The following is a 22,679-nucleotide window of genomic DNA, read 5'->3' on the forward strand; positions in this document are numbered from 1 at the left end:
TTGCTTCTGGAAGTTGTTTTATTTTCGGAGAAAAACAAAAAAGAAATTCATCAAAATTATCTGTCCAAGAAAAGTGTTCCAAATTTGTGAAATAGTTTGTTAAGTCGCAAAAAAAGGAGGGTGATTTCCCAAAATTCCAATTGACTTTATTTTGGAGTCCCGGTTGTGAGCTGTTTCCGCCCGCTATCCGTAACAATGTCGTGTTGGCGCAAGGGCCACACATGTCCCGACATTCTCCGGTACGTCCCGGCATTCACCGTACAGGCACGTCAATGTTGTGTGCGCGTCTGGCCACCGTGTGCCATCCCGCTGTTCTGCATCCGGCGGCCACGAATTTCACGCTTCCGTCGATATTTCCTGCGCGGCGATATACCGATCTCGCGCGAGTGCGGGCCACGGTGTGTGAAGCACTTCATCAAGTGGCACACACCGCCCGAACAGCTGAACTATCAGCGCTATTTGCCACTGTTCTTCGATGGGTAAGTGGAGCAAAGCTGGGGCCGTTCCCGGTCGCGTACGGCGTCAAATTCGACACTCTAACGAAGGTGGGAAATAATTGCAGGTTGTGCGAGTCCACGTTTCCGTACCGAGAATTTGCACGCCACGGTGTGAGCGACCTGCTGGATGTTGGCACCGAACGGCAGGTAAGTGAGTGAGTGTGTGTGGTTTAATGATTGATGAATTGCAGCAAGTCGCGGGGTGTTCTTGACAATTGTTAGGCACGTTAGGACTTAGTCAACGGTTAATTATGGAGAACCCTGCAGAGCTATATTTAGGCACTCTGATTTCTAGTGGAGCAGATGTGGGAAATTGAAATTATAATCAATTAGTTATAGGATTTCTCGAATTTCCCCCACTAAGCAGTTCAGAAGAAGATCTTGCGGAAGCGGCAATTTGTAGGAAATATAAATGCATGAATTCCTGCATAATCGGTAGCCTTCATCCAACCATATCAAATTTCCGATTTGAATCCTTCTCAGCGATATGCATAATTTAATCTACCGCTCTTAATACATAATTCCCAACCCGTATGTAATTGCTGGAATTGGTGTGTACAGCGGAAATGGATGCAAACCAGCAACAAAATATCACAGAAACTACGCGACAAACACAAAAAGGAATGTCCAACTGTTGCACGCCGGCGGCATCATAATCTACTCAGTATGAATTGCCGCAGACGAATCCCACTTGCAGGAGTCGTAAAGCACAAGCTGTGTAGCAAAAGAGTTTTTTGTTGCATCAATTCCGCCTAGGAATCATTCACCCAGGATTCGTGCTCAGTTGCATCAGGACGAACACTCACACACAATGAGAAAGGGTGACACCAAAAAAAAAAACCCAGTGAATGAAGTGCATCCAGCCCATTCGTATGAATAAGCGAAGACTGTGAAATTGCATTTCCACCCGTGGCACCGTTGCGATAAAGAATGTGTTGCCGTTGCACAGTCGCGCGGTGGACCGTTCCCGGTTCGTTCATGCTGACGATGACAGACGTTAATGCAATCTGTGGCTCGAGAGGCTAGTCCTCCCCCCTCTTTGTACTGTGCGCGAGCAAGAACACTAGAACGGGCGTGTGCACGGGGGTTGTTAGAGTGCTGAAACATTCAACAAGAGGCAGCACACCCCCCGGTGAACCGGATGGACACCGATGCTTTTTCGTCAAATGGCTAATAGTGGTTTGGAAGTGAGGAATGTGTCGCATTCGTTTGCTTCCGTAAACATGCCTTTTTTTTGCCTGGCGTTGTTGTTAGCCCTTTCTTATTGTCTGCATTCGTGCATGCCTGTCCCCTGAGTGGAACAAGATTTATGGCAGATTTTGGGTGGAGCATTTGGGTGGTTTTATTTTTTTTAAACATCTGTTTTTTCTTCCCTTGGCTCGCAAGTGCAGATAATGCGAACATTCCCTTTGCGGAATTTGACGGATTCATGGTTGAATTGTGAAGAAAGAATAGACACACACTAACACACCCATCCTCACATACACACGCATCCGGATCAGACAGAAATGTGTCCAAATCGTCACTTACTCTGGACAACGGCAACGTGATACTTCCGAAGCATCGCCTTTACCGTCATGTCCTGTGTCCAATGAATGCAAACCCCTTTTTGCCCATTAAGCCCCATGGCCACTGAGCTATCGGCCACTGAAGGGATAATTTGCTATGCTAGAGCCCTCATCGTCCGCATCATCAACCGTCACGTGGCTGTTGTTACTGTTGACGGTCGACATCACCACTAACGCTGACCTTCACGCTAACCCGTGGAAGCCCTATACGGGCCTCATGAGGTTCTGTGTTCTGTGTGTTGCTGCCCGTTGCAAATGGCTTTCACGTGCAGAAACACAAAGCGGTGCGCCGTTGTAAAATTGGACGCGTGGATGAAAGCCTCCGCTAGGCACTAGGTCTAGGCACAGTTTTAGCTATGGTCCCATTCACGTTCGTACTCCCCCCCCTCTGTCCGGTGGGCATCGTAAAACGTAAAGCCTGACGGAGGAACCTGTTTCTGGCACGGGCCTCCTTCGTTGACCTCGTTTTCCGTCGGCAATGCGTCAACAAATGACGTGGAAAACTGATGAGATAGAAAATCATCGCACTCAATCATCGGAGGGCGGTGGACTTGAGGGTTAGCGTAGGCGATATACAGGCAAGTTCAAACGGTCTTGCGAGATGAAGACTTGCGAGAGTGTTGTGCTACTTCCACACCGGTACTGATGTACCGGTTCGCCTTATCTCGGCACTGGAACGAGGCAACTTTTGCATAGTGCATTTTTATGTGCAAACGGAAAAATTAATTCAGGGACCTCGGGACTTGACAGGTCATCGGAGGTCACTCAAATGGAATATAAATAGCATTATATCTGCACGCTATCTAGGCGGAGTGAAGTGGTCGCTATCTTGAGACAGCGTGCAGCCGATGGTAGCAAAGGCCCCTCGGTGGAGCTGCTGTGGGAATTGCCAGTGGGAGCGAGATATGAAGATGATGAGAAATCTCCAATCAGCATAACCTCAAAGTTAATTATTGTGTACCAATCATCGTGGAAAGGAGTACTCGTGGGGTGAGCGACTGCAATGTAATGTGCTGCAATCTAAAAACAGACCCGCACACAGATTTCCTCCGGGAATCAACACACCTGTAGCACCGCGTTCGGAACGATGGAAGAACCGCAAAGTGTACTTTATTCTGGGGATTAGTCGAGACTTCTATTTTTAATGTGAATTTCCGCAACCGTAACATTCAAACACTTTGGCACCCGGGGGGAATGTGCGAACCGTGTGTGCAAACCGAAGAGGATTTTAATTCTAAAGTCGGTCCGGAGTCTATACGATGCGCTGCTCCAGAATGTTTTGTCGATGTTTCACCGAAGGCAGGGTGAATTCCACCGTGTCAAAGCCAACATACAAATCCATGCACAAAAGCAACAAAGAAGAATACAAAATTAGATCTAACTTTTGCCACAAATCTATCGCACTTGCAAAGGCATTCGGTGAGGTAGGTTCTGCGGATTTTGTTCACGGTGCAAAGACACCCAGCTGTCAATGGTACATTTTCCTAAGGATTACGCTATTCACACCGAGACAATCGCACGGTGGTGAAGAATGGTGGAGAAAAAAAACCACAGTCCCAATGTTCGATTCCGGTCTCCGGAAACTTCTGGCCTCCATTGGGCGTTATAGCGAATGGCATCGTATTTGGTCCGCAGGTCACCTGATACGATGGCAGCAAAAAGTAAAAGCCACGTTGGGATCCGGGGTGGGAAAGCAAACTTTTTCGGCGTACCGTGAAATGAGTATAACAATATTCAAATATTGCCACGATTTACATACAAATTCATCATAATGAGAGTTAAGAAATTGCAAAATTTGACCCTATTCGGGTACGTATGGGTACCGGGGGAGGCTAGCAAAAAAGCACGGAATATGCAAGCCAAAAGTAGGATATAAGCCGTAGTAAAGTGGCACAGCAGGACGAAGCCAGGGCAGATCGGTGTGAAAATATATTTCCCCTTGCGGTAGCGAAGACTCTCCGGTGGAAGTTTTTTTTTCTACATTTTGTTTTTGGTCGGAACTTAAATCGGAACGTCACCAATGCTACTATCCTCAATGGTGCTCTCGGGATCTGCTGATCAGGATCTCATTCTTAAAGTACCGCGCACCGAAGACAAAGATCGATGGTGTACGAATGTGAGTGCACAGACGAATAAAAAATTGCGCACCACAATCGAATCGAAAACCCCCGCAAGCGAAACCGGCCGTTCGCTTATTTTGCGTTGAATGCTTTCAAAAACTGTCGAAGTTCTACCCCCACCCTTATGGGCCACCCGCCCGGAGTGAGCAATCACAATAATCCCCAGATGGTTTGGGGGGGAAAACCGGGCACCGCCAGACGGTGATCGCATAAACATAAATCATTTAACATTCAAATTGAAGCTTTCCTTCCACGTCATGATACGGGGCAAGCCATTCGGAAATGGCTTCGCACGCTGGGTCTGCCGTCTCTTCTGGCGCCTGTAACTGACTGTCAAAGACCCGGGTCGGTCACTGGCGGGTGTCGGGTAATAATAAACCCGGGCGTTACGATTTGGCAAGAAAGACAACATGCGTGGGAAGACTCTGTTTGGGCTGAATTTATGCACGCCGCTGGGACAACGGTAGCATGGAGGCAGACTGGCAGGTTGGAATTAATGATTCAGCTGCATGCAAAACCATGATTCACAGCATTTTCCGGCTTTCATTCGTCAAGCGCCCCCCCACCGAGTCAACACCCGAGTGGGGTGACGATTGACAACGGAAAGTGTGTGGCATTGTATCAGATTTGTGCTGAAAATAAACTTTTTGTATTATGCTTAATTACCGTACCCCGAGCTGGGATGTACATTCGGACGAACTTTCGTGGAGAATCACCGAAGTTGATGTTTCTTCGGTGGGAAGTTGATCAATTTTAACACTTGCGCGTTAAACCATGCTTAAGATACGAAGCACTTCCTCCAGAACTGTTTCTAATCGATTGTTGTGCGGAATAATTTCATTTCGTAAATTATTGGTCGCTTTATAACACCTGGCAATACAGAAGTTGGCGGGGCGCTCAGACTGCGATGGCGATGGAAAAACTTGGAGTTAACAACATTTAAACCTCCAACAAACCAGTATCAGTAACTGCGACAATTTGCATCACTCTGTGCTAATGGACAAAACTTTTCCCTTCGCTCCAATGTAGCTCCATACTTTATACTCCTCCATACTCCACAGCTCAAAGACTTGTTCCCTCGTTATCAAAAGCTATCATTCAACGATCGTCAATCGTTCTGGTTCTGCCAGCGAGAGCTGCTCGAAAAATCCCGCTGGGGACCGGAATCTCTTCCACCGCCACTGTCACCGTTCGGTGCTGATGATTTTGGCCGTGGATTTAATCCTTGGTACTTCAGCTTGGTGGTGCTGCCCAAAACTGTCGCCACCATGCTGCCGCCGGTGATGTAAAGTCGTGAAGTGAAAGCAAGATGGCCCGAATTGGCCAAATTAGATTGACTTCCCTGTTTTCCTGGGGTGTCTTATCCCTTTTTTGGTTCTCACGCTGGTGCTGCTCGCCAGCCGGTCAGTCTGAGTCTAAGACGAGCGTAACGAGCACCCCATCAGTCTCCCTCCAACCTACCACCGCATTGGGTTGTGTCACCGGGCAAGAAGATGGTTTCTTGATTTTTACGCTCGGAAAACAGCCGACTCAATGATGGTAAATAATTTAATAAATTAATTTGATGTAGATTAGCGCGCTGTGTCTTACCGTTGCGCCACAACACACCGTGTGGTAGCGCGACGGGTGCTAGAGCTGATTGTTGATGGCCGATGGTAATGCTGATGATGGGGCCCGAACCCCGGCGCCTCATCAACAGCAGGTACCGCCTTCTGTGTAGTTGGACGGGGTCGCACGATCCAGCCCATCATCGGCATGGGAATCCTGTGCCCCATTGATAGCGTCGACGCAGGGGTGCTTTGTAACCTACCAGCCTGCCTGAGTTGAGCATCGTCGCAAGGCGAGGGTCATGGCTGACCGCAGGCAATGTGAAGGAATTGGATGAAAAAATTAATTTACTTTCAGGACGCTTCTCGACTAGCAGCTCCGCAAAAAAAAACACAGCCGTTCTAACGTACTTTGAACGGTTCTCGGTGCGGCCGGTAGGAACGAACCACTCCATGGACACTCTCTCGGGATTAGGCTTAGTGAACCATGCCACGATTAGATTATTATGAAGACCGCCCGGGTGGGCAGAGATAGGATTTTCTGGTGCTTGAAAAGACACGAACCAGCGCTTGGGTACGTGCGACTGCTACGAGGACACTTCGGGAAGGGTGCCCCTTAATGATAACGAGTGCGCCTATCGCTTGTTTTGGATGGACTGGCATCTGGCAGTGGCAAAGATAGGCCCAAGCCGGAGCCCGATTTCGGCTCAAGTGACATCCACCCAGGGCACACGCACACAATGCTTATAATTGCGGTCGTTACTTCCAACCGATTTGTGATGCTATCATAATCTCTTAGATTTCCATTTCCTGGCTCCATTTGGTGTTTTGGTGGTGATTGTAATGGATGACGTTCGAGATGGGATCGGTGTTTTACGTATTTCACCCAAAACAATCCCACACACACACACACACGCTCAAACTGCCATTTTGTTTTCTTTGTTTCTTTTTATTGTTTTCACTGCCATGCTGCGAAAACAAAACGAAAAAAAACCGCATGAACCCACACACGCACAGATATTCCAAACAATCCCCCTGCTGGTACTGCCGATGCGCGAGGCGTTGAATACGAGAAATCCGGACATTATAATTGCAACATTAGGAGCGTTACAACAGCTGCTACGAGTCGGTAAGTAAACCGGGGGACAGTCGGGAATTATCTCCATCTCCAAGACGGAGCATCTTTTGCATCGACCGAAGGATGGCAGATGTATACCGAACGGCCTGTATGTATGGCACCGAATGGGAAATGGGTTTGCCGTCTGAATCATCTCCGGTGCGAATAGAGCAACTCCGCCACTCGCATAATGCTGATGCGAACCCAACGATGATGGTGTCACACACTCCGTTGCCTAAAGCAGTAGTTAGTTTAGCTGCCTAAGTTGATGTGGGGTGGTGCCGGAACAGTGGGGAATGTGGGGATGGATGGATTAAGATGAGGGGTTTTTGAGTGTGTTCCAGTTGTCTGGATTTGCTAGGAACTGCGTTATCGTGACGCTTTTAATGAGCCCGTTTTGGGAGTGATTTTGTCCTTAATTCACCGTGCATGTTGTGTTTTGTGATAATTGATACATTTGCCGCTCGCCTAATTTTGAGCGAAATGTTAACGGTATAATAAACATCTTGGGATATTGTAACGTTTTGTATACGTAGCTTCTTTAGGATATTGAGGCTCTTTATGTTTTAATATCAGGAACACTAGCGTCAATTATATATGCTCCTCCTGAAGATGCTATCTTATAAGACATTCACTCAGCTTGTAAAGGTAATCATTGCTTATCTAGTGCTATGCCAACGTTTATCGTTTGCAATCATCGCGATAGAATGAAATTATGGAATATAATAAACCGATTCCATCCACTTTCATTTAACAAGCAATATTGATGTGTCCTTATTGCGCGTTTGATTGGAATTCTTGGATACGTGGTAAGCATTCGATTATCGTTTAAAACGATTGGTCCCATCGGCGATAGCGAGCGAAGGGTACTGAACCAATCCTAGTCGCGTTGATGGCTTTTACCCACACATCTATAGGAACACCTTCACTTTCTCACCTCGCACAAACTTTGTGCAGCAACGTGCGCACCGTGCGTTTAATTAATATTGTTTATAACGAGTCAAACTGAAATTAAAACCAAGAAATATTGCAATAGAACACCCAGAGCGAGAGGGCAACGAGCGTACGGTGGAAAGACGAGCTACTTACTGATAGCGTTTTTATGGTTCTGGCACCTGTTGGGATTGTTTTAATATCTCGGAAAGCTTCGACAGTTTCCCGACCCTCCAGGGAATCTCGGGAGTGAAGCGAGCTGAGCTGGTGAGCCCGCTACATTAGGCAAGTGGGTTTTCACTCTGGGCTCCGTGAAAATGGTATCCCACTCCCCCTTTTTTTTTTTTGTTCCACGTTTCCTTTTCTTTACCAACACCAGGTCCAGGCGCTCTAACTTGATATGGCCGGCGCATGCTGGTGCACACGAACACACACGCGCGCCACTAGATTCCTCCTGGGAAGAATTTACACACGTGCGAGAAGAAAGTCGTTGCCGGGTGGGGCAGAGGGTGGGAAATTAAATTTTAATTTTCCATTAACGTTGAAACATGACAAACGTGTCGCTTGGTTGTGAGTGCCGGTAGAACCATGATGGGACGCCATTCTTCTGCTTTCCCTTTTTTCTCGTTCCCCAAATCAAATGAAGCTGCACAGAATGATGGCCGAGCTGGTGGCACATTGCGAGCAATGGTGGGATTGCCCGTTTCCCATTTCTTTATATCGTTCCACATTTCACCGACAGTTAATTGAAACTGTTCAACTGAAAAGCTAGTCTGAAGCGCATGCAGCAATAATCGTTAACGTGTAATTTACTTAAAACGATCCTTTTCACAAACAATTGTACGTGTTCTGGATTTGCCAGTTATCGTATGGGATTCCTTAATGATCGTTAAGTGATGGATATCTGCGGTTTTGATATTATCTACTGTAACGTATGCTATCTTATCTTAAGCGATAAAATTAAAGCATAAAAAGATGATTATGTTTAAAATGGTATCTGGCAGCATTATGCTGCCCCCCCGATACTACTTCCAGTCCAAGGCATGTAACTCGCCCCTTTCCAAGCGGAAGTTTCATCTGCTTGCCAAACAAACAAAAACCCTTGTTACTTGTATGTCTAACAAAGGAATAAAACTCCGAAAGTGCAACCGAATTGTTAACCATTTCGAAGAATTTTACACTCGCCCTCTTCCCTCCCCACCACCAACCCCATGCCGGTAGCCCCTTTTGCGCGGACATTTCTGTTGAAATGGAGCACAATGGTGCACACATAATAGCCTCGGTACTGTTTTTCTTACAACGTTCCCATCAGGCAGGAACCGGTGGCAGGACTGTTACGCTTTTCTGCCGGCATTTGCCGGGGATTGTTTAGGCTCGTCCCCATCTGTAAATAGTGATTTGCCCCCGGAAGCGGACAGGCGAAGCGGCGAACTGTGCATCGTGCAAAACGCAGTAAAAATACGTGCTCGAAAATAGGAGCTCGAATTCTGTACCGAGGGAATCGTGCTGTAGCCATAGCACGAAACGGTGCCTTCGGGCAGTCTGGTCTGGTCTGGTCGGGGTGCTGTACCCGGTGCAGCAGCTTTGTTGAACTTCTTGTAAAACCGCAAAAATTCTCGTACCATTTGCGCTGTCGTTTTGCGCTTGTTTTTTTTTGCGTGGTTGAAGCGAAACACTTTCGCACAGTCCGCTCCCCCTTCAGTACACCCGCCCAATGTTCTGTGGCAGTATTATTTTATGATTTTTACTGTTGGCCCATCATTATTTTACAACATTTTACGTGTGGTAATGGCGTGCATGTGTACGGTTTGTTGAGGTTCAGTGCAAATTTGTAGAGCGAAATTGGTGCACGGGTATCGTGCAGCCTCCCGTTCTGGATCTCCTGCTTTAAGCACAGTGCGGTAAGATAAAATAAAAATGAATATCCCAACCCGGGATCCAGGTATGTGTCCAGTTGCACCACAACCGAGCAGCAGCACCACGCCATATTCCATGCACCATGAAAGTCAAATAGATAAAATCAAAGGAAATATGTACGGAATGTCTCGTCCGTCCGCCTGGTGCGCGCCTTGACTATGTCGTTTCGGTTCGAGCCTTAAATGAGCTGACCGTTTTCATTCCATCTGCCCTCCCCCTCCCTCCACCACAACAAGGACACGTGCCTGGGAGCACTGGCACCGCAGTAACGAGATTGTACCATTGGTGTAAAGCGTACGTAAAATTGCTAGCAAAATGTTTCTAAAACCGGGGTGGCATAGTTGAAAGTTGAAAATTGCAGGGAGAGATATGAAAAAAGCGGGACTCACACACATCTTCCCCTTGCAAAAGCTGGCGCTGCGTGGAATGCGAAAAAGGAAGCAGCTGGAAGAAAAAGCAGCCGCCATCCGTATGCAAGGGCCGGAACGTTTTGGCGTGGAGCGCCATTTTTCCTACATCGAACCCTGGGTCGATGTCGACAAAACAAAAAAAAACGACACATCATCTGGTTTCGGAGGTTGCGCTCGTGGAAGGGTTCATTTGCTGGGGGGACCGACACATTCGCCAAAAAACGAAAACTCGGAAAAAGCACGTTAACCAAGCAAATGGACAATTATTTGCCATCGACAGAGTGCCTGGGCTCGTACATGGGGGTGGGTCGGCAGTACGTTGTGATGCAGATGGGATAAAGCAAACATTGGGAGTTTTTCTGCTTAACCGTAAAATTTGAGACGGAATGCATTAAATACATTCCACATGGGATAACATTGGGGCAAAATTGAAAGCTTTACAAAGCGCTTCCGAACCAGACAGATTGATAAGTTTATTCACTTTACAAACAGTGTGCAGGAGTCGAGGAGAGCATGGTTTTTTCATGTACCTTTTGTTGTTGTATGTTTTTATTCCGCCAGGTCCTTCGATCGGAATAGCGCTGGTCCCGTACTACAGACAGTTGCTACCGACGCTGAATCTCTACAAACAGCGACGTGTGAATATAGGCGATCGTATTGACTTTCGCGGCGGTCGACGGATCGGTGATGTGGTCAACGCTACACTCGAACTGCTGGAGCAATGCGGCGGACCGGACGCATATCTGAACATCAAGTACATGGTGCCAACATACGAAAGCTGTGTCTATAATCGATGAAGCGCAACAAACCATCCAAATTCGGTAACGTGAACCAACTCTGTTTCTGTTTTTCCTAAGTAAAACGGTTCATAACATGCCGGCTCGTATCGCTAACACTACACTATCGACTGCTGCTGGGGCAGCTTCGGAAAGAAGTCCTCCCGAGCGCACAGCCTTTGCAGCCTTTACATGCATCATCGTATTCATACGCTCTCGGAATGTTCGCGTGGTCGCGTAGTACCCGGTAATGTATTTAAAGTACGAAACGCTCGTGTGGTGCTGGATATGGTGCGGTCGCACAGCATAAATCACAACCCAAATTGGATGGAAAATGGTAAATCATCATTTGTGCAATTTTCTGTCCTATTACTTTTGTTGCCTGGAGCGTAAAACGCAAAGGAAGGTACGGACGGTACCGGTTTACGGTTGATAATGGGGGAAACTATCAAACGGAGGGTATTAGGTATGCGTTTTTACTTGTTTTGGGAAAGTTTCTTGCAGTGCAGTGGTTGTACAATTTTCTTCCATTATGTGTGTTTGTGGGGAAAATTTATCTATTAGCGATTTGGAAGAGAATTTTGACTTTCATTCTAATTTTTCTTTGCTGCATAAGATGCATTTTGGATTTTTGGAAAACAGTTCGTAACAAATATCACTTCTGTAGCTTCGATCGAGAATTATAGTAATTAGACAGTGCGAACACTATAAACAATTTAAGTGAGATTCACTTCGAAACAATTTCAAGTGCTCTGCACAGTATAGTAATCGATTCTGCATGAAAATCTACGAAATATTATACAGAACCCAAATTTGTGTTGTTATTCTCTTATTATTAAAAGAAATGAAATGAAAGTGCTCGTTAGCGACATCCTTTGATTCCAACAAGACGTTGGCATGTATGCCATTACGAGCTTTGGGATATTGTCGAAGAGGAATTGGCATTGATTCTCGTTCTACATTTCCATACCCACTGGATTGACATACCGGGTCCCCTGACCGAGAACAAAATGTGCAGCACACGCAAACGCGCAGCTGAATATAGGGGCGGGCTTTAAAGGGAAAAACCTTTTGATCCACACGCTCGAACGTGCCGACAAAAACCGACCTACCGATAAAATATGCATTGACAGTCATCGGTTTTCCCCCAATTGACTTTTATTTCCGAACGAAGTTAACCCCGCCATTTCGTCCCGGTGGTTTCCGCTTTTCTTCGCTTCGTACGGGGCGCGCGCGCGTCGTTCATTCACTACGATGGGATTATGTGGATTTATTGGATCAATTCCAGCGCCGAGCCTTTGATACTTTTTTATTACATACCCTTCAGAGTGTGTTTGTTTCTACTAAACGTTTGGGGTGCAAATGTGTATTCTACTAGCCCGGGGTTTGTTTCTTTGGTTAGAGAACAAAAATAAACACAACACACAAGTTTGTGCAGCTAATCCCGCATCGAGGACGCATCATCCACAGCGTGTGCGTTGTTCAAACTTACCCGAAAATAGCTCTAGGAACTTTTCCACACCATAGTTTCCGGGAAACCGATACAATGGGTCCTTCAGCGCATTCTGGTTGTGCACCTTGATGCGCTTGATCATGAAGGTAATGTTGTCCGGTTTGCCATCACCGTTGAAATCTGGGGAGAAAAAAAAAAGTTAATTTTAAATCACAAATAGATTAGCGTTTTGATATAAACATAATTTATTCGTTATAAATATTTGCTGTCTTTAAATTGTAAAACAATGTAGCATGTAGATGAGATTGTGAAAGTGACAATTGTGAGACCATTGTGCGCTATTATCACTACTGCCACCTACTTCGATGACACTATGACACTAAACCACAAACATCCGCAACGTAAACACATTTCCTTCCCGCTCTCTCTACCGGCTTTGAACACAATTCTGCAATTCGCCCGAGATCTACCTTTTTGTGCATTTGTACAGGTGGCGAATTTTCCAATCCATCTCCCCGATAGCATCACATCACCGAGCAGGGCAGGGCACCAAGGAAGCAGCGGTACAGCCCGCGGGAAATGCATTTTTGCTTTTGCATCGCTTGCTGCGACGACGTCAAAAGGGAAGATGAATTTCTACACAATGACTTTGTTGATGTTGCTTGGAATGTGTGTGTGTGTGTGTGTGCAGCGTTGCACATTCCATCGCATCCTTCGATGGCCACTGCAGAAGTCGAGAGGTGAAAGAAAGGCAAGGGAGACACCTGGCGGGATAAGACGGTTCCCGTTTCACGAGCGAGTCAGCTGCTCGGTGCTTTTATTCCCGTTAGTCTACCTCATCAAATATCCCCCCCGGGGGGCCCGTTGGCGTACCCTCGGTTGAGATGATCTCTGTGAGTGACAATTTCCTGCTGCCGCCTACCGTCTATTATGCCACGGTTGGAAAAGGCAGAAAGAAATCGGCAAGACTAAAAGGTACCGAACGGTGTGATGACATTTGTTGAATGTTTGCATTTCTTCTGGCACCGTATAGTGAAATGATGCTTTAGCTACGGCTCTATAAATGAAGTGAAGTGTCAGAGATACGTGTTCTTCTCGGTGCGAAGCTTTTCGTGCACTTGAAAGTTCATTCTGCTTATGGTACAGGTGGTACAATACCGTAATGGATAGCAATTGTCATGAAACAATGAAACAGTTTAGCACACACACAAATAGCAAGAGAAGGATAATTGTACATATCATGCGCTAGTTATGCTATGCTTAAAAGCATAAGAAAAATAATTGTTAAGGAATAGAGAAAAGTTAAATGTTGCAAATAATTTAGAATATCTTTTGGTGGAAAATCCTTTCATTACTTCCTTTCATTATTCAAAAAAATCTTATTTAAACCAGGCAACTTTCAAACAAAACCGGGCACTTAGTGTACGTGTGCCACTACCAAATAATCGAAGAATCATACGAAGAATTCTTCTCCAGCACAACACCAGTCTCAACAACGTGAAACAATAGAGCATGATTCCATTTAACACCTACAGTTTCTATACCATAATTTAGCAATAAAGCATATCCTACAATTGTCGTAGTTCCCAAGTCATATTCCACATCAAACGGGGCTTGTTGTACGTTGCCGTATTTACACTACAATTAAAACTACGTTAACCACCACAACCGGATACGAAGTCGTATCGCCCATCATGGTTACAGCCTGTATTTATTTCCATTTCGATTAAGCACACTTTCCAGTTCGTTGATGCAGTTGATGGTTTACCATTGTGTTACCGTTCGCATCGCACCGTTCCAACCTGGCTGTCCCTCGCACCATGGGGGGACGATTTTCCACATCCCAATCATTAGTGCAGTGGTGGTGGTCCGGGGGAGCGAGCAGTACCAAGGTTTTCCGTTCAGATTTGCCCGTTGGCAGGGGTAAGCGAATTAAAACAGGCTTAGCTTTTGTTGCTTTTATTGGGATGTTAAGGGATGTAAGCTTAGCCCCATCGGGTGGAAAACCCCACCCCCGGTTGAGACCACCATTGAAAGTCACAGTTAAATTTATCGATTGGCCTCAAGAGACAGGTTCGGTTTACCGACGAGAAGTGTACAGAATTAAACCGGAGCATAGAAACCCTTCTTTGGGATTACGACGGGTGGAGAAGTGGTTTTCTAATCACAGGGACACAGGGCTTCTGGAGTCACATGTCGGGACAAGCTCGAATGCACTTTTACATCCAGTAGGGCCTTTTGCACTTATTAGAAATATCTTTTAAAGATGCCTTTTCCTGGTGTGAGTAAAACGATAGAATCCTGTTTTTTTTTTGCATTCGTTCGTTCATGGTTTAAGGTTACTGATTAGATTTTACACGGTTCGATTAGCATTGTAGCAGCATTTGTGGCGATGCACAGCTGGGGCTGTTGAATGGATACGTGCAGCATCATAGGTGACAATGTCTATATAACGTTTATTGTTCGGTAGAGTAGAATAGAATGGCTGTTTGAAGAGAAGAACAGGAGGCAAACAACGTATTCTGTACGTGTAATGCAGTCGTTTTACACATTAACTTATTGAACCGGCAGTAGCTCTCCAATTAGCTGCATTTGCAATTTCATGAGCAGAATTTCAACCTTTCGGAAAATTGCTAACCAGAACAATCAGCTAATAATGCACTGCAATGCTGGAATGTACGAGCTCTTTTGCTAATGGAAAAGTATTATTCCATTTATCAGTTATTGGGTTTCATCCCGCTGATGAGTTATGCGTGAGAAGCGGAACGTGCTTTGTTTGCCATATTTTCCTTGTTATGGTCGCCATGTGTTATTAAAACAATAATTAACAGATCGATTTTTATCATCAATACGATTGCCATACAACGTTCAACTGATTTTTGGCAGTTTGTTCCGTAACCATTGTCCCAAATAAGCATCTCGCATAATTTATTCCACTCAGGGCGCCATGTGACTGGTAAATCAAATGCAGACAAATAAAGAAATGTGTATTGTTTTGTTGCTCGCTCGTTCGAATCCACCATCAACCATAGGGTAGCGCCAGTGTCCTACGCAATGATTGACATTTCGGTATAAATTTTAATTGCAAACCCTCACCAAACAGCACCCAATCTTCTCGATGCCGGAAGCTGCCCACCGTGTTCGGGCCGTTGCAATTTATTTTTTGTTTGCCATCTCGTAACGATTTTTATGCATTATTCAGCACGGACAATTAAAATGCGCTCCCAATGTCTCAATTTTGATCCCGCTTACTCGAGGGGCCGGCTTTACGGTTGTTTATGTTTAACCATAAATTGTTGCAATTTACGGCACACCAGCCGTGTTTCGTGCTGTCTGTACCACAGCGGAACAGCGAAACCACACGAACATAATCGGGACAACCCGTGTTGTCCCGTGAACCACCAATCGATAATTTTAAATTTATGCTAGGCATGTTTCGCTTAAAGCAAGAACCATCCAACCGGCCGGTGGTGCCGTCCTGTACTGTCTCGATTCCAGCAGACTAGTCGAGGAGACGAGCTTTGACAGAAACGTCACCCGGCACTAAATGAGGACAGCTCCGGCCGGTTTTGTGCTCGGTCGGTCGGTTCGATAACGGTCCCCCGAAGGCTCGTGTCAGTGCCAGAAGACAATTATCGGTTTTCCGGACTTTATTATTCACTCGAGAAACATTCGCCGGTTGGTTTCGATCAAGCGGCTGTGGGCCAGCGTTGCCCACTCGATGGCGGGCGTTAACATGCTCGATGTTAAATGGGTGGTTTCCGTCGCCGATAGGTTGGTCGTGTTCTTCGTTGCAAAGATGGCAGTGAGATGGAATAAATTTTGGCACACCGCAACATGCCGGCACGGAGACAACGGTCTGCCGTGTACGGGGGGGGCTTGTTAAAATCTAACGTATCGATCGAGCGGTTTGTTTTTGACGGTGTACGTTAACAGCACGCCTTTGGCTAGTGAACAGTCGCTGCAGATAACCATTGCGTGTCTGTGTTTTTTTTTTGTTATTATTTTCGCTACTTTTCTGTTTCAAATTCCAACCATTTTCGCTTTCATCTTTCCACACGAACCGAAGTCACGTTCCGAACAGGTTTAAATTATGCAAATAGTACGGTCCAAGCAATCCACTAGGCAATGCCGAAAAGTGCATCAAACGGACGGATTAGATGATCCTTTTTTATTGTTTGATACTTCAATTATTTGCTCGCAATCGGACTAACACACCCGGAACCCGAGTGGTTTCACTGCGCGGGGATTTAATCCCCCCGACACCCGATACGAAACGGTTGACTGGGGCAAAAACAAACAGTGGTTTCGGTGAAACATATGTGCACTTAATTGGAAAAGCGGATGTACCATTTTATAGGCGAAAAATTACAGTGCAAAACTAAAACAAACCCCTACTGTGCTTTCGGTTCAGCGCGCATTCGGGGTTTTCACCGTGCACAGCACGCATTGACACCTGGACGCTCATCCCGGGCTGTGTATTTTCCTCTAATCTAATCGCTGCACGTACACACGGTAAGCGCGTATCGGGCGGAGTTTTTTTTTTTATTTTTATCTATCGCGACTCGTGAATTGATGCGCCCCAAATGGAGACGCCTGGTAGCTGAAGTGTTTGATGGAGGCGCCCGGTAGCTGAAGTGTTTGATGGAGGCGCCCGGTAGCTGAAGCTTTAATCGGATCTGCGCTCAAGATCTAATCTTATCAGCGGCTGGTGTATTTTTATTCTCGCGTGTGCGCGCTGATATAGACAACAAATTTGGAAATCAAATTCAACACACATGCTACGGAGTAAACATATTTTGCTCTTTCGCAACCGAACGAAATACATCGTCATTCATTCTGCAGCACGTAGTGTATCGACCTGTTATAGAAATATTCCTTAAATCACCACTTCGACACAACGGAAAGTGCCTGAAATGAAAAAGGCTGTTCGTCGTCGATCAATCATAAAAATTCGATTTTACATATTTATAGACAGGAAAAAAGACAGGCGCTTTTGCAACGAACAGCTTGTAACAATGATGTAGTATCGAAAGAAAAAAGGAACCAATAGGACACATAAACCCTCTACTAAAACCAACTAAAAAGACCACAGAGAGATACAGAAAACCGCCGAAAACCGTGTAACATTCCGTACCGTGTAACATTCCAGTAAGCGGAAAAAGCTTCACGATTGCAATACGGTGGTCACCACAACATTTGTTTAGTCGTTTTGCGGTTTACACCATCCAACGTCTATTTCAAAAATTTTCATAATAACCAGGCCTGTTGTCTACCAAAATGCATTTGTTATGTTTTACGTTTCTTAGCATTACCAGTCTGTTCGTGTTCTGATTAATCTTGTAAAAAACGACGCTTTTTTATCCCCCTTCGATGAAACTCATACCAACATTTGCTGTTGGTAACTAACATAACCGATAAAGTGCTATGCTGTACATGTATCAAGTGAGTATAGATGCGCTAGGCACACCATTTTCTGTCTAACTTTACCACAGTGACACAGTAAACATTTCCAGCATTTGCACTTAATTCCAACGAACTCAAAGTACTTTGCAAACGTAAAACTCACTGTCACCGGCAGAAGTGGTTGGTGTGTGTGTGTGTGTGTGTGTGTGTGTGTGTGTGTGTGTGTGTGTGTGTGTGTGTGTGTGTGTGTGTGTTTGCGTGTAAACAATTTTTGGCTAAAAAGTAGCGACAGGCACATCTTTTACCGCCGCTCCAATTTGCTTTCCCAATTTTACGCTTTGATTGAGTTCTCCGGTGCCAATGATGTTGGAAAATACGCTTCAGCTTTTCAGCCAAATTACAATTTCACCCATCTTCAGCATATTTTTCCTCGTTGATTCCCAATTTCTAGCCGTTTGATAATATGAAGATGAGGTGCGCAAACGTCTCCGCCCGGCGGTTGTGGCGGTAAGATTAAACGACACAATTTTCGTCCCCTTTCCCACCACTAAACGCAACGACAGAGGTCCGCTAAGATGTTAGACCGTCCTGCTGCCTAGTTTGCTAGCGCAAACGCCTGTCTCAGCGGTGGTGGTTTTGAGCGGTCCGATCGAGCATGAATGGATCTAAGCGGACGGTAAGCGCGAGAGCAACCCGAGTAGAAAGTCTGACTGATCTGACTGATCGGCATCGAGTGACGCGTATCAAACGACGTACACGAGCCTACTGATCTGGAAAACATCGTGGGAAATTGACTTTCACCTATCCACATCTTCTGTTCCGCTTCCCGGGCACATCGGCGCCCGGCATCGTAACGACGTCGTGTCGAGGTTGTCGAGGCGTTTGAGTGGACGCTGGAATTGAATTAAATTCTCTCAGCATCGCAAAACGCAATCGGAGGCGCTTGGCCTATCGGTAGAAGGGCATATTTCCGCCAAACCCGATACTACGGCGACGGGGAACATTGCGTCCCCCTCCCCGGAGGCTGTCGACCGGAAAATGACTGCGGTAAAATTTGATGAAGGACCAGCCTGGCGGAATGCCGGCGCGCTTCCGTCGAATGTCATCGATGTCGACGGGCGGGAAATTGCGGAGATTGCGGATTTGGGAACGTCGTCGAACCAACGCCAGGAAAAAAAAACAACAACAACAACAACGCCTTTCCCTAAGTTCCCATGGTGACATTGCCGACTTGGAATGGAGGCACGAGAAACACGAGCGCACGACTGTCCGTATGCGAGGTTTGATAAAACCACCAACCGTTTGGGTATTGTAGGTGAACCGTAACGAGTTTTGATTGATTTTCACACGCAAATTGCGCTGGTGGACGAGTTTGCGATGTCATTTAATTAAGCGCTGGGAACTTTGGCATGCCGCTTCATAATCGTTTGAGTGCCAGCAAAATACTTTCCAAAAATGGGAAGATATTTTTAAAAATTGAGTAAAAACGTGCAACTAAGAAAATGATGCTTATCAAACTAAATTATCCAGTTTATTACTAATATGAGATGGTAATTAAAGAGTTCCTTTAGAATGCGAGTCACACTGCATGTTGTGAGCAAAATTTGATTCAAAAATAAGCTTTTGGAATATCGAAAATAATAATTCACAAGGTCTGATAAAATAAAACGCGATAAAAAAATTTAGTGATAAAATGATTATATCGCGATTTGAGATAAAAATGTTATACATAATAATAAGTCGTGGAGTTCCTTTTTCTAAACTAGCTCCTTTAAGATCAAATTCGGAGTCCTTTTTTTAAAGCCTTGCGCGGCTCATTCAACTGACATTTGTGTAGCTGTCAGTTGGGCCATGTTATGCGGTTCGGGTATGACATTACACTATATTACAGTTAATGTAATTATACAACCTATAACTATATATTAAAATTAAACTTTTCCTTACATATCTCGACTTCTGAAGATGTCTAAATTAATATAATATTGCCCCATTTGGGGACATTTCCTAGATGGATCGTAAAGTTTAATGGAATTGGTATGAAGATTTCATTCCCCTAGAACGTTAATAATAGTACGGAAAATATGAAGATCACACCATATGTCCTATATTTCTCGTCTCTATCGACACCGTGTGTTGATAAACATTTTAATTTTAATTATTTGTACAAAAGAGTGTGGATTTTATTCCACAAAAGTGAAGCTTTCAGCAGCTATTCAGCCTATTTTACTGTTTCGTTCAAGAATTTTGCCATTCGAATTTAAAGGAAACCTTCGCCCTGTGTATGGTAAATAAAGTTACTCTCTTTTTTCATGAGGCAATTCTTATGCCGGAAAATGCAAACAACTTCTCCGGTTGATACGCCACACAGCCCTCCTGTAGCCCATTTTATTTCTTTGTCAAACTTCCAAGAGATTCAAATCGCGCTGGAATCGGAATCGGGGCAAAATGTTTCACCAATGTGTTCCGTTGTTCTAGTTTTTTTTTCTTCTTTTTGGCTAGCATGCGAGCAAAGGAGCTCGGGTTAAAAATATAAATGGAATTCTGTATTATATACACCATTGTTGTTCGAACTGCTGTTAGAGAAAGAAAGCACAAAGGAACGACACACCGAAATACAATGCTACTACATGCAACGATATTATCAATCAGCCCAGTATTCGCTATTTGCTGCTCCCTGTGAAACCACCTGAAGGATCAAACCCTCTCTCAAACCCCGTCTTAGAAGATGCCGCTTTACATCGTACCACCGGTAAGGCGGCCAATAGCCGTGGTTCATGCCCCACCGGCTGGGAACCTATCCAGGGGCTTCCACAGCAATTGCGACATCCCAAAAACCCTTTGAGAAGCAATCTTCTACAGGCAACAAAACCCATGTTGGACGAGCAGTGGAGGCAACAAGAGCGAAGCAAAAACAACCGTGCACATACGTACATACACCCACACACACACACACAAACCAGCCGGTATGATAACATCAATGCACGAGAGGTTCTATCGCTAGTCGCGCTGGAACAAATGTTTCTAGTTACGTTTCAGCAGCATGCCAACCCGTGTTTCTGTTTATGGAAGGAAAGACGACGACAAAACAGTGGAAGAACAAACGCTACATTGACACCGCACACGCTTCCGAACAGCGTTTGTTTTGTTGGCAAAAAAAGGAGAGAGAGAGAGAGAGAGAGAGAGAGAGAGAGAGAGAGAAAGTAAAAAAAACACACACACCACCCCCACCCTCTGGATGCCGTGCTAGAAACGAATTCGTTGCGATGGAACTCCGAAATAGGAGGAAAAGTTGCAAATGTTCAGGAATAAAATACATATAAACACCGCCCTTCGTGCACCACCGCGAGCATCTACGGGGTTGGCTTCAATTCCGATGTCGGTTGACGAGCGGCCAGAAGCAAAAACGGAAAACATGTAATGCTATAAACGAGTTTTTGGCTGTCGGAATATTTGGGCGATCCTTTACGAAGACAAAGGGGAGGGGAGGCGGGGTTTCGGGATCAAGGTGCAAGTGATGCATGCAGTACATTCCGGGCCGGGCTAGCGGAGGGACCAGGGAGACCGTGGGTTTAGTTATTCCGATTTTAGTCCCCCTCTGTCTGCCCCCCTTCCGTGACCCCATAAAGACCCAGCCCGGGTGGTCGTGCGATCTGGGAAGATGGTCCGAAAATATTCAGGCTACTATCAAATACAGTTTTGTGATTCGATTCGACTCGTTGCACGAGAGAGAATTTCCGTCCCCGTGTGGGAGTGAGGTTTTTCTTTTTCGGGGTGGATGGCGGGGCAAAGCAGTACGGTGCCAATGCTTTTCAAAACGGTGGATTGTGTTGTGGCATGCATGCACGCCAGTGTTAAATTTGCCGATGCCATCGTTCGACCGGGTCTTGGTGGTTCTTCCACAACTGGTGGCAAACAAAAAGGAACCCCAACAGCGCAGGTTAAGAGATTCATGATAGTTTTCTGCTGTTTCTTTTTTCGAGTGCTTATCGCCCATTGTCTGGGTGGCGAAATTTGGCGCACCCAACAATGCAGCCGAAAACGAAGCGTAGCGAGGGGGTCAGGGGTTCTTTGGGGGGCCACCCCAAAACTGTTTCAGCCTGATGTCTCACAGAAATCCGATCCCGTTTCCGATACAAATGGTTACAGTAAAATATTACTTAAATTGAACGCTTATGCTTATGCATTTTGCGCCAGCATAACGAAATGACATTCCAGTCTCATGGACCGCGGTGGGGAGAAACGGAACAGCGTGCGGAACGGAATAAGCAATTTCGTGCAAACAGATTGTTTGGAGAGAGTATTGCAATTTGCAACGGTACAAATAAATTGATTCCTCGAGTTTGTTTAACCCCGCTGAGGATGGGACAGGATAATGTTGAAGGAGTATTGACATTGATTGCATTGCATTAATCGAACGGTATCTTTAACTACCTAACTAGCCTAATTTATGCACTGTTTTACTTCAGCAAATTAATACAATGTTTGCTTTTGTTTAAGCATCAAAGTATGCAATTTTACAAGAAAATTGCAAGAATTATCTTTCCTTAATTAAATGCTTTAATGATTAACACTTGTTAAATAGCTTTTATTTTAAGCATTTTCCATCAGAAAATAATCTACCCTGTCCGAGATTTCTTGTTAATTAATATTATTATTTATTAATAATTATTATTACGAAATAAAATAAACTTTAGCATACATGGATCGAGCTAAAATTTAAGATTTGTTGAAATTTCTATTCCACAACTCTCCAGATAGGCCTCGACTTCGAAACAATGACATTTAGGGATGGAAGATTCATGTCCAGTTTTATAAAAAAGCCCTCTTTCCTTCAATTCTCGCTACAACATTCAGTTCTGGTTTGAACTTTAAGAAACAGCTCATAATACAATACGTCCTCATGATCCCACCATCGCCGTAATGTCACTTTAGAAT

At 45.2% G+C, this 22,679-nt stretch overlaps 2 protein-coding genes across 2 annotated transcripts in view; one reads left to right on the plus strand and one right to left on the minus strand.

Moving 5' to 3' along the window:
• LOC128301286 (uncharacterized) overlaps positions 1-22,679 on the minus strand; it is a 160,884-nt gene that overhangs the window by 38,699 nt on the left and 99,506 nt on the right. Inside the window, exon 6 of the mRNA XM_053037688.1 lies at positions 12,378-12,518. Coding sequence (XP_052893648.1) covers positions 12,378-12,518 — 141 coding nt within the window. The remainder of the gene's footprint in view (positions 1-12,377; positions 12,519-22,679) is intronic.
• LOC128301296 (parkin coregulated gene protein-like) lies at positions 196-10,906 on the plus strand. The gene is made up of 4 exons (XM_053037700.1): positions 196-479; positions 563-644; positions 6,750-6,861; positions 10,671-10,906. The coding sequence occupies exons 1-4, from the start codon at positions 196-198 to the stop codon at positions 10,904-10,906; spliced, it is 714 nt and encodes a 237-aa protein (XP_052893660.1).

The sequence above is a fragment of the Anopheles moucheti genome, chromosome 2, assembly GCF_943734755.1.
Source record: "Anopheles moucheti chromosome 2, idAnoMoucSN_F20_07, whole genome shotgun sequence".
NCBI lineage: Eukaryota > Metazoa > Arthropoda > Insecta > Diptera > Culicidae > Anopheles > Anopheles moucheti.

Excerpts from the sequence above, each read along its gene's own strand:
- LOC128301296 (XM_053037700.1), top strand. The coding sequence starts at position 196 with ATGTCGTGTTGGCGCAAGGGCCACACATGTCCCGACATTCTCCGGTAC. Across the intron at positions 480-562 it reads TTGCCACTGTTCTTCGATGG|GTTGTGCGAGTCCACGTTTC; the intron begins GTAAGTGGAGCA and ends AAATAATTGCAG. Across the intron at positions 645-6,749 it reads ATGTTGGCACCGAACGGCAG|ATATTCCAAACAATCCCCCT; the intron begins GTAAGTGAGTGA and ends ACACACGCACAG.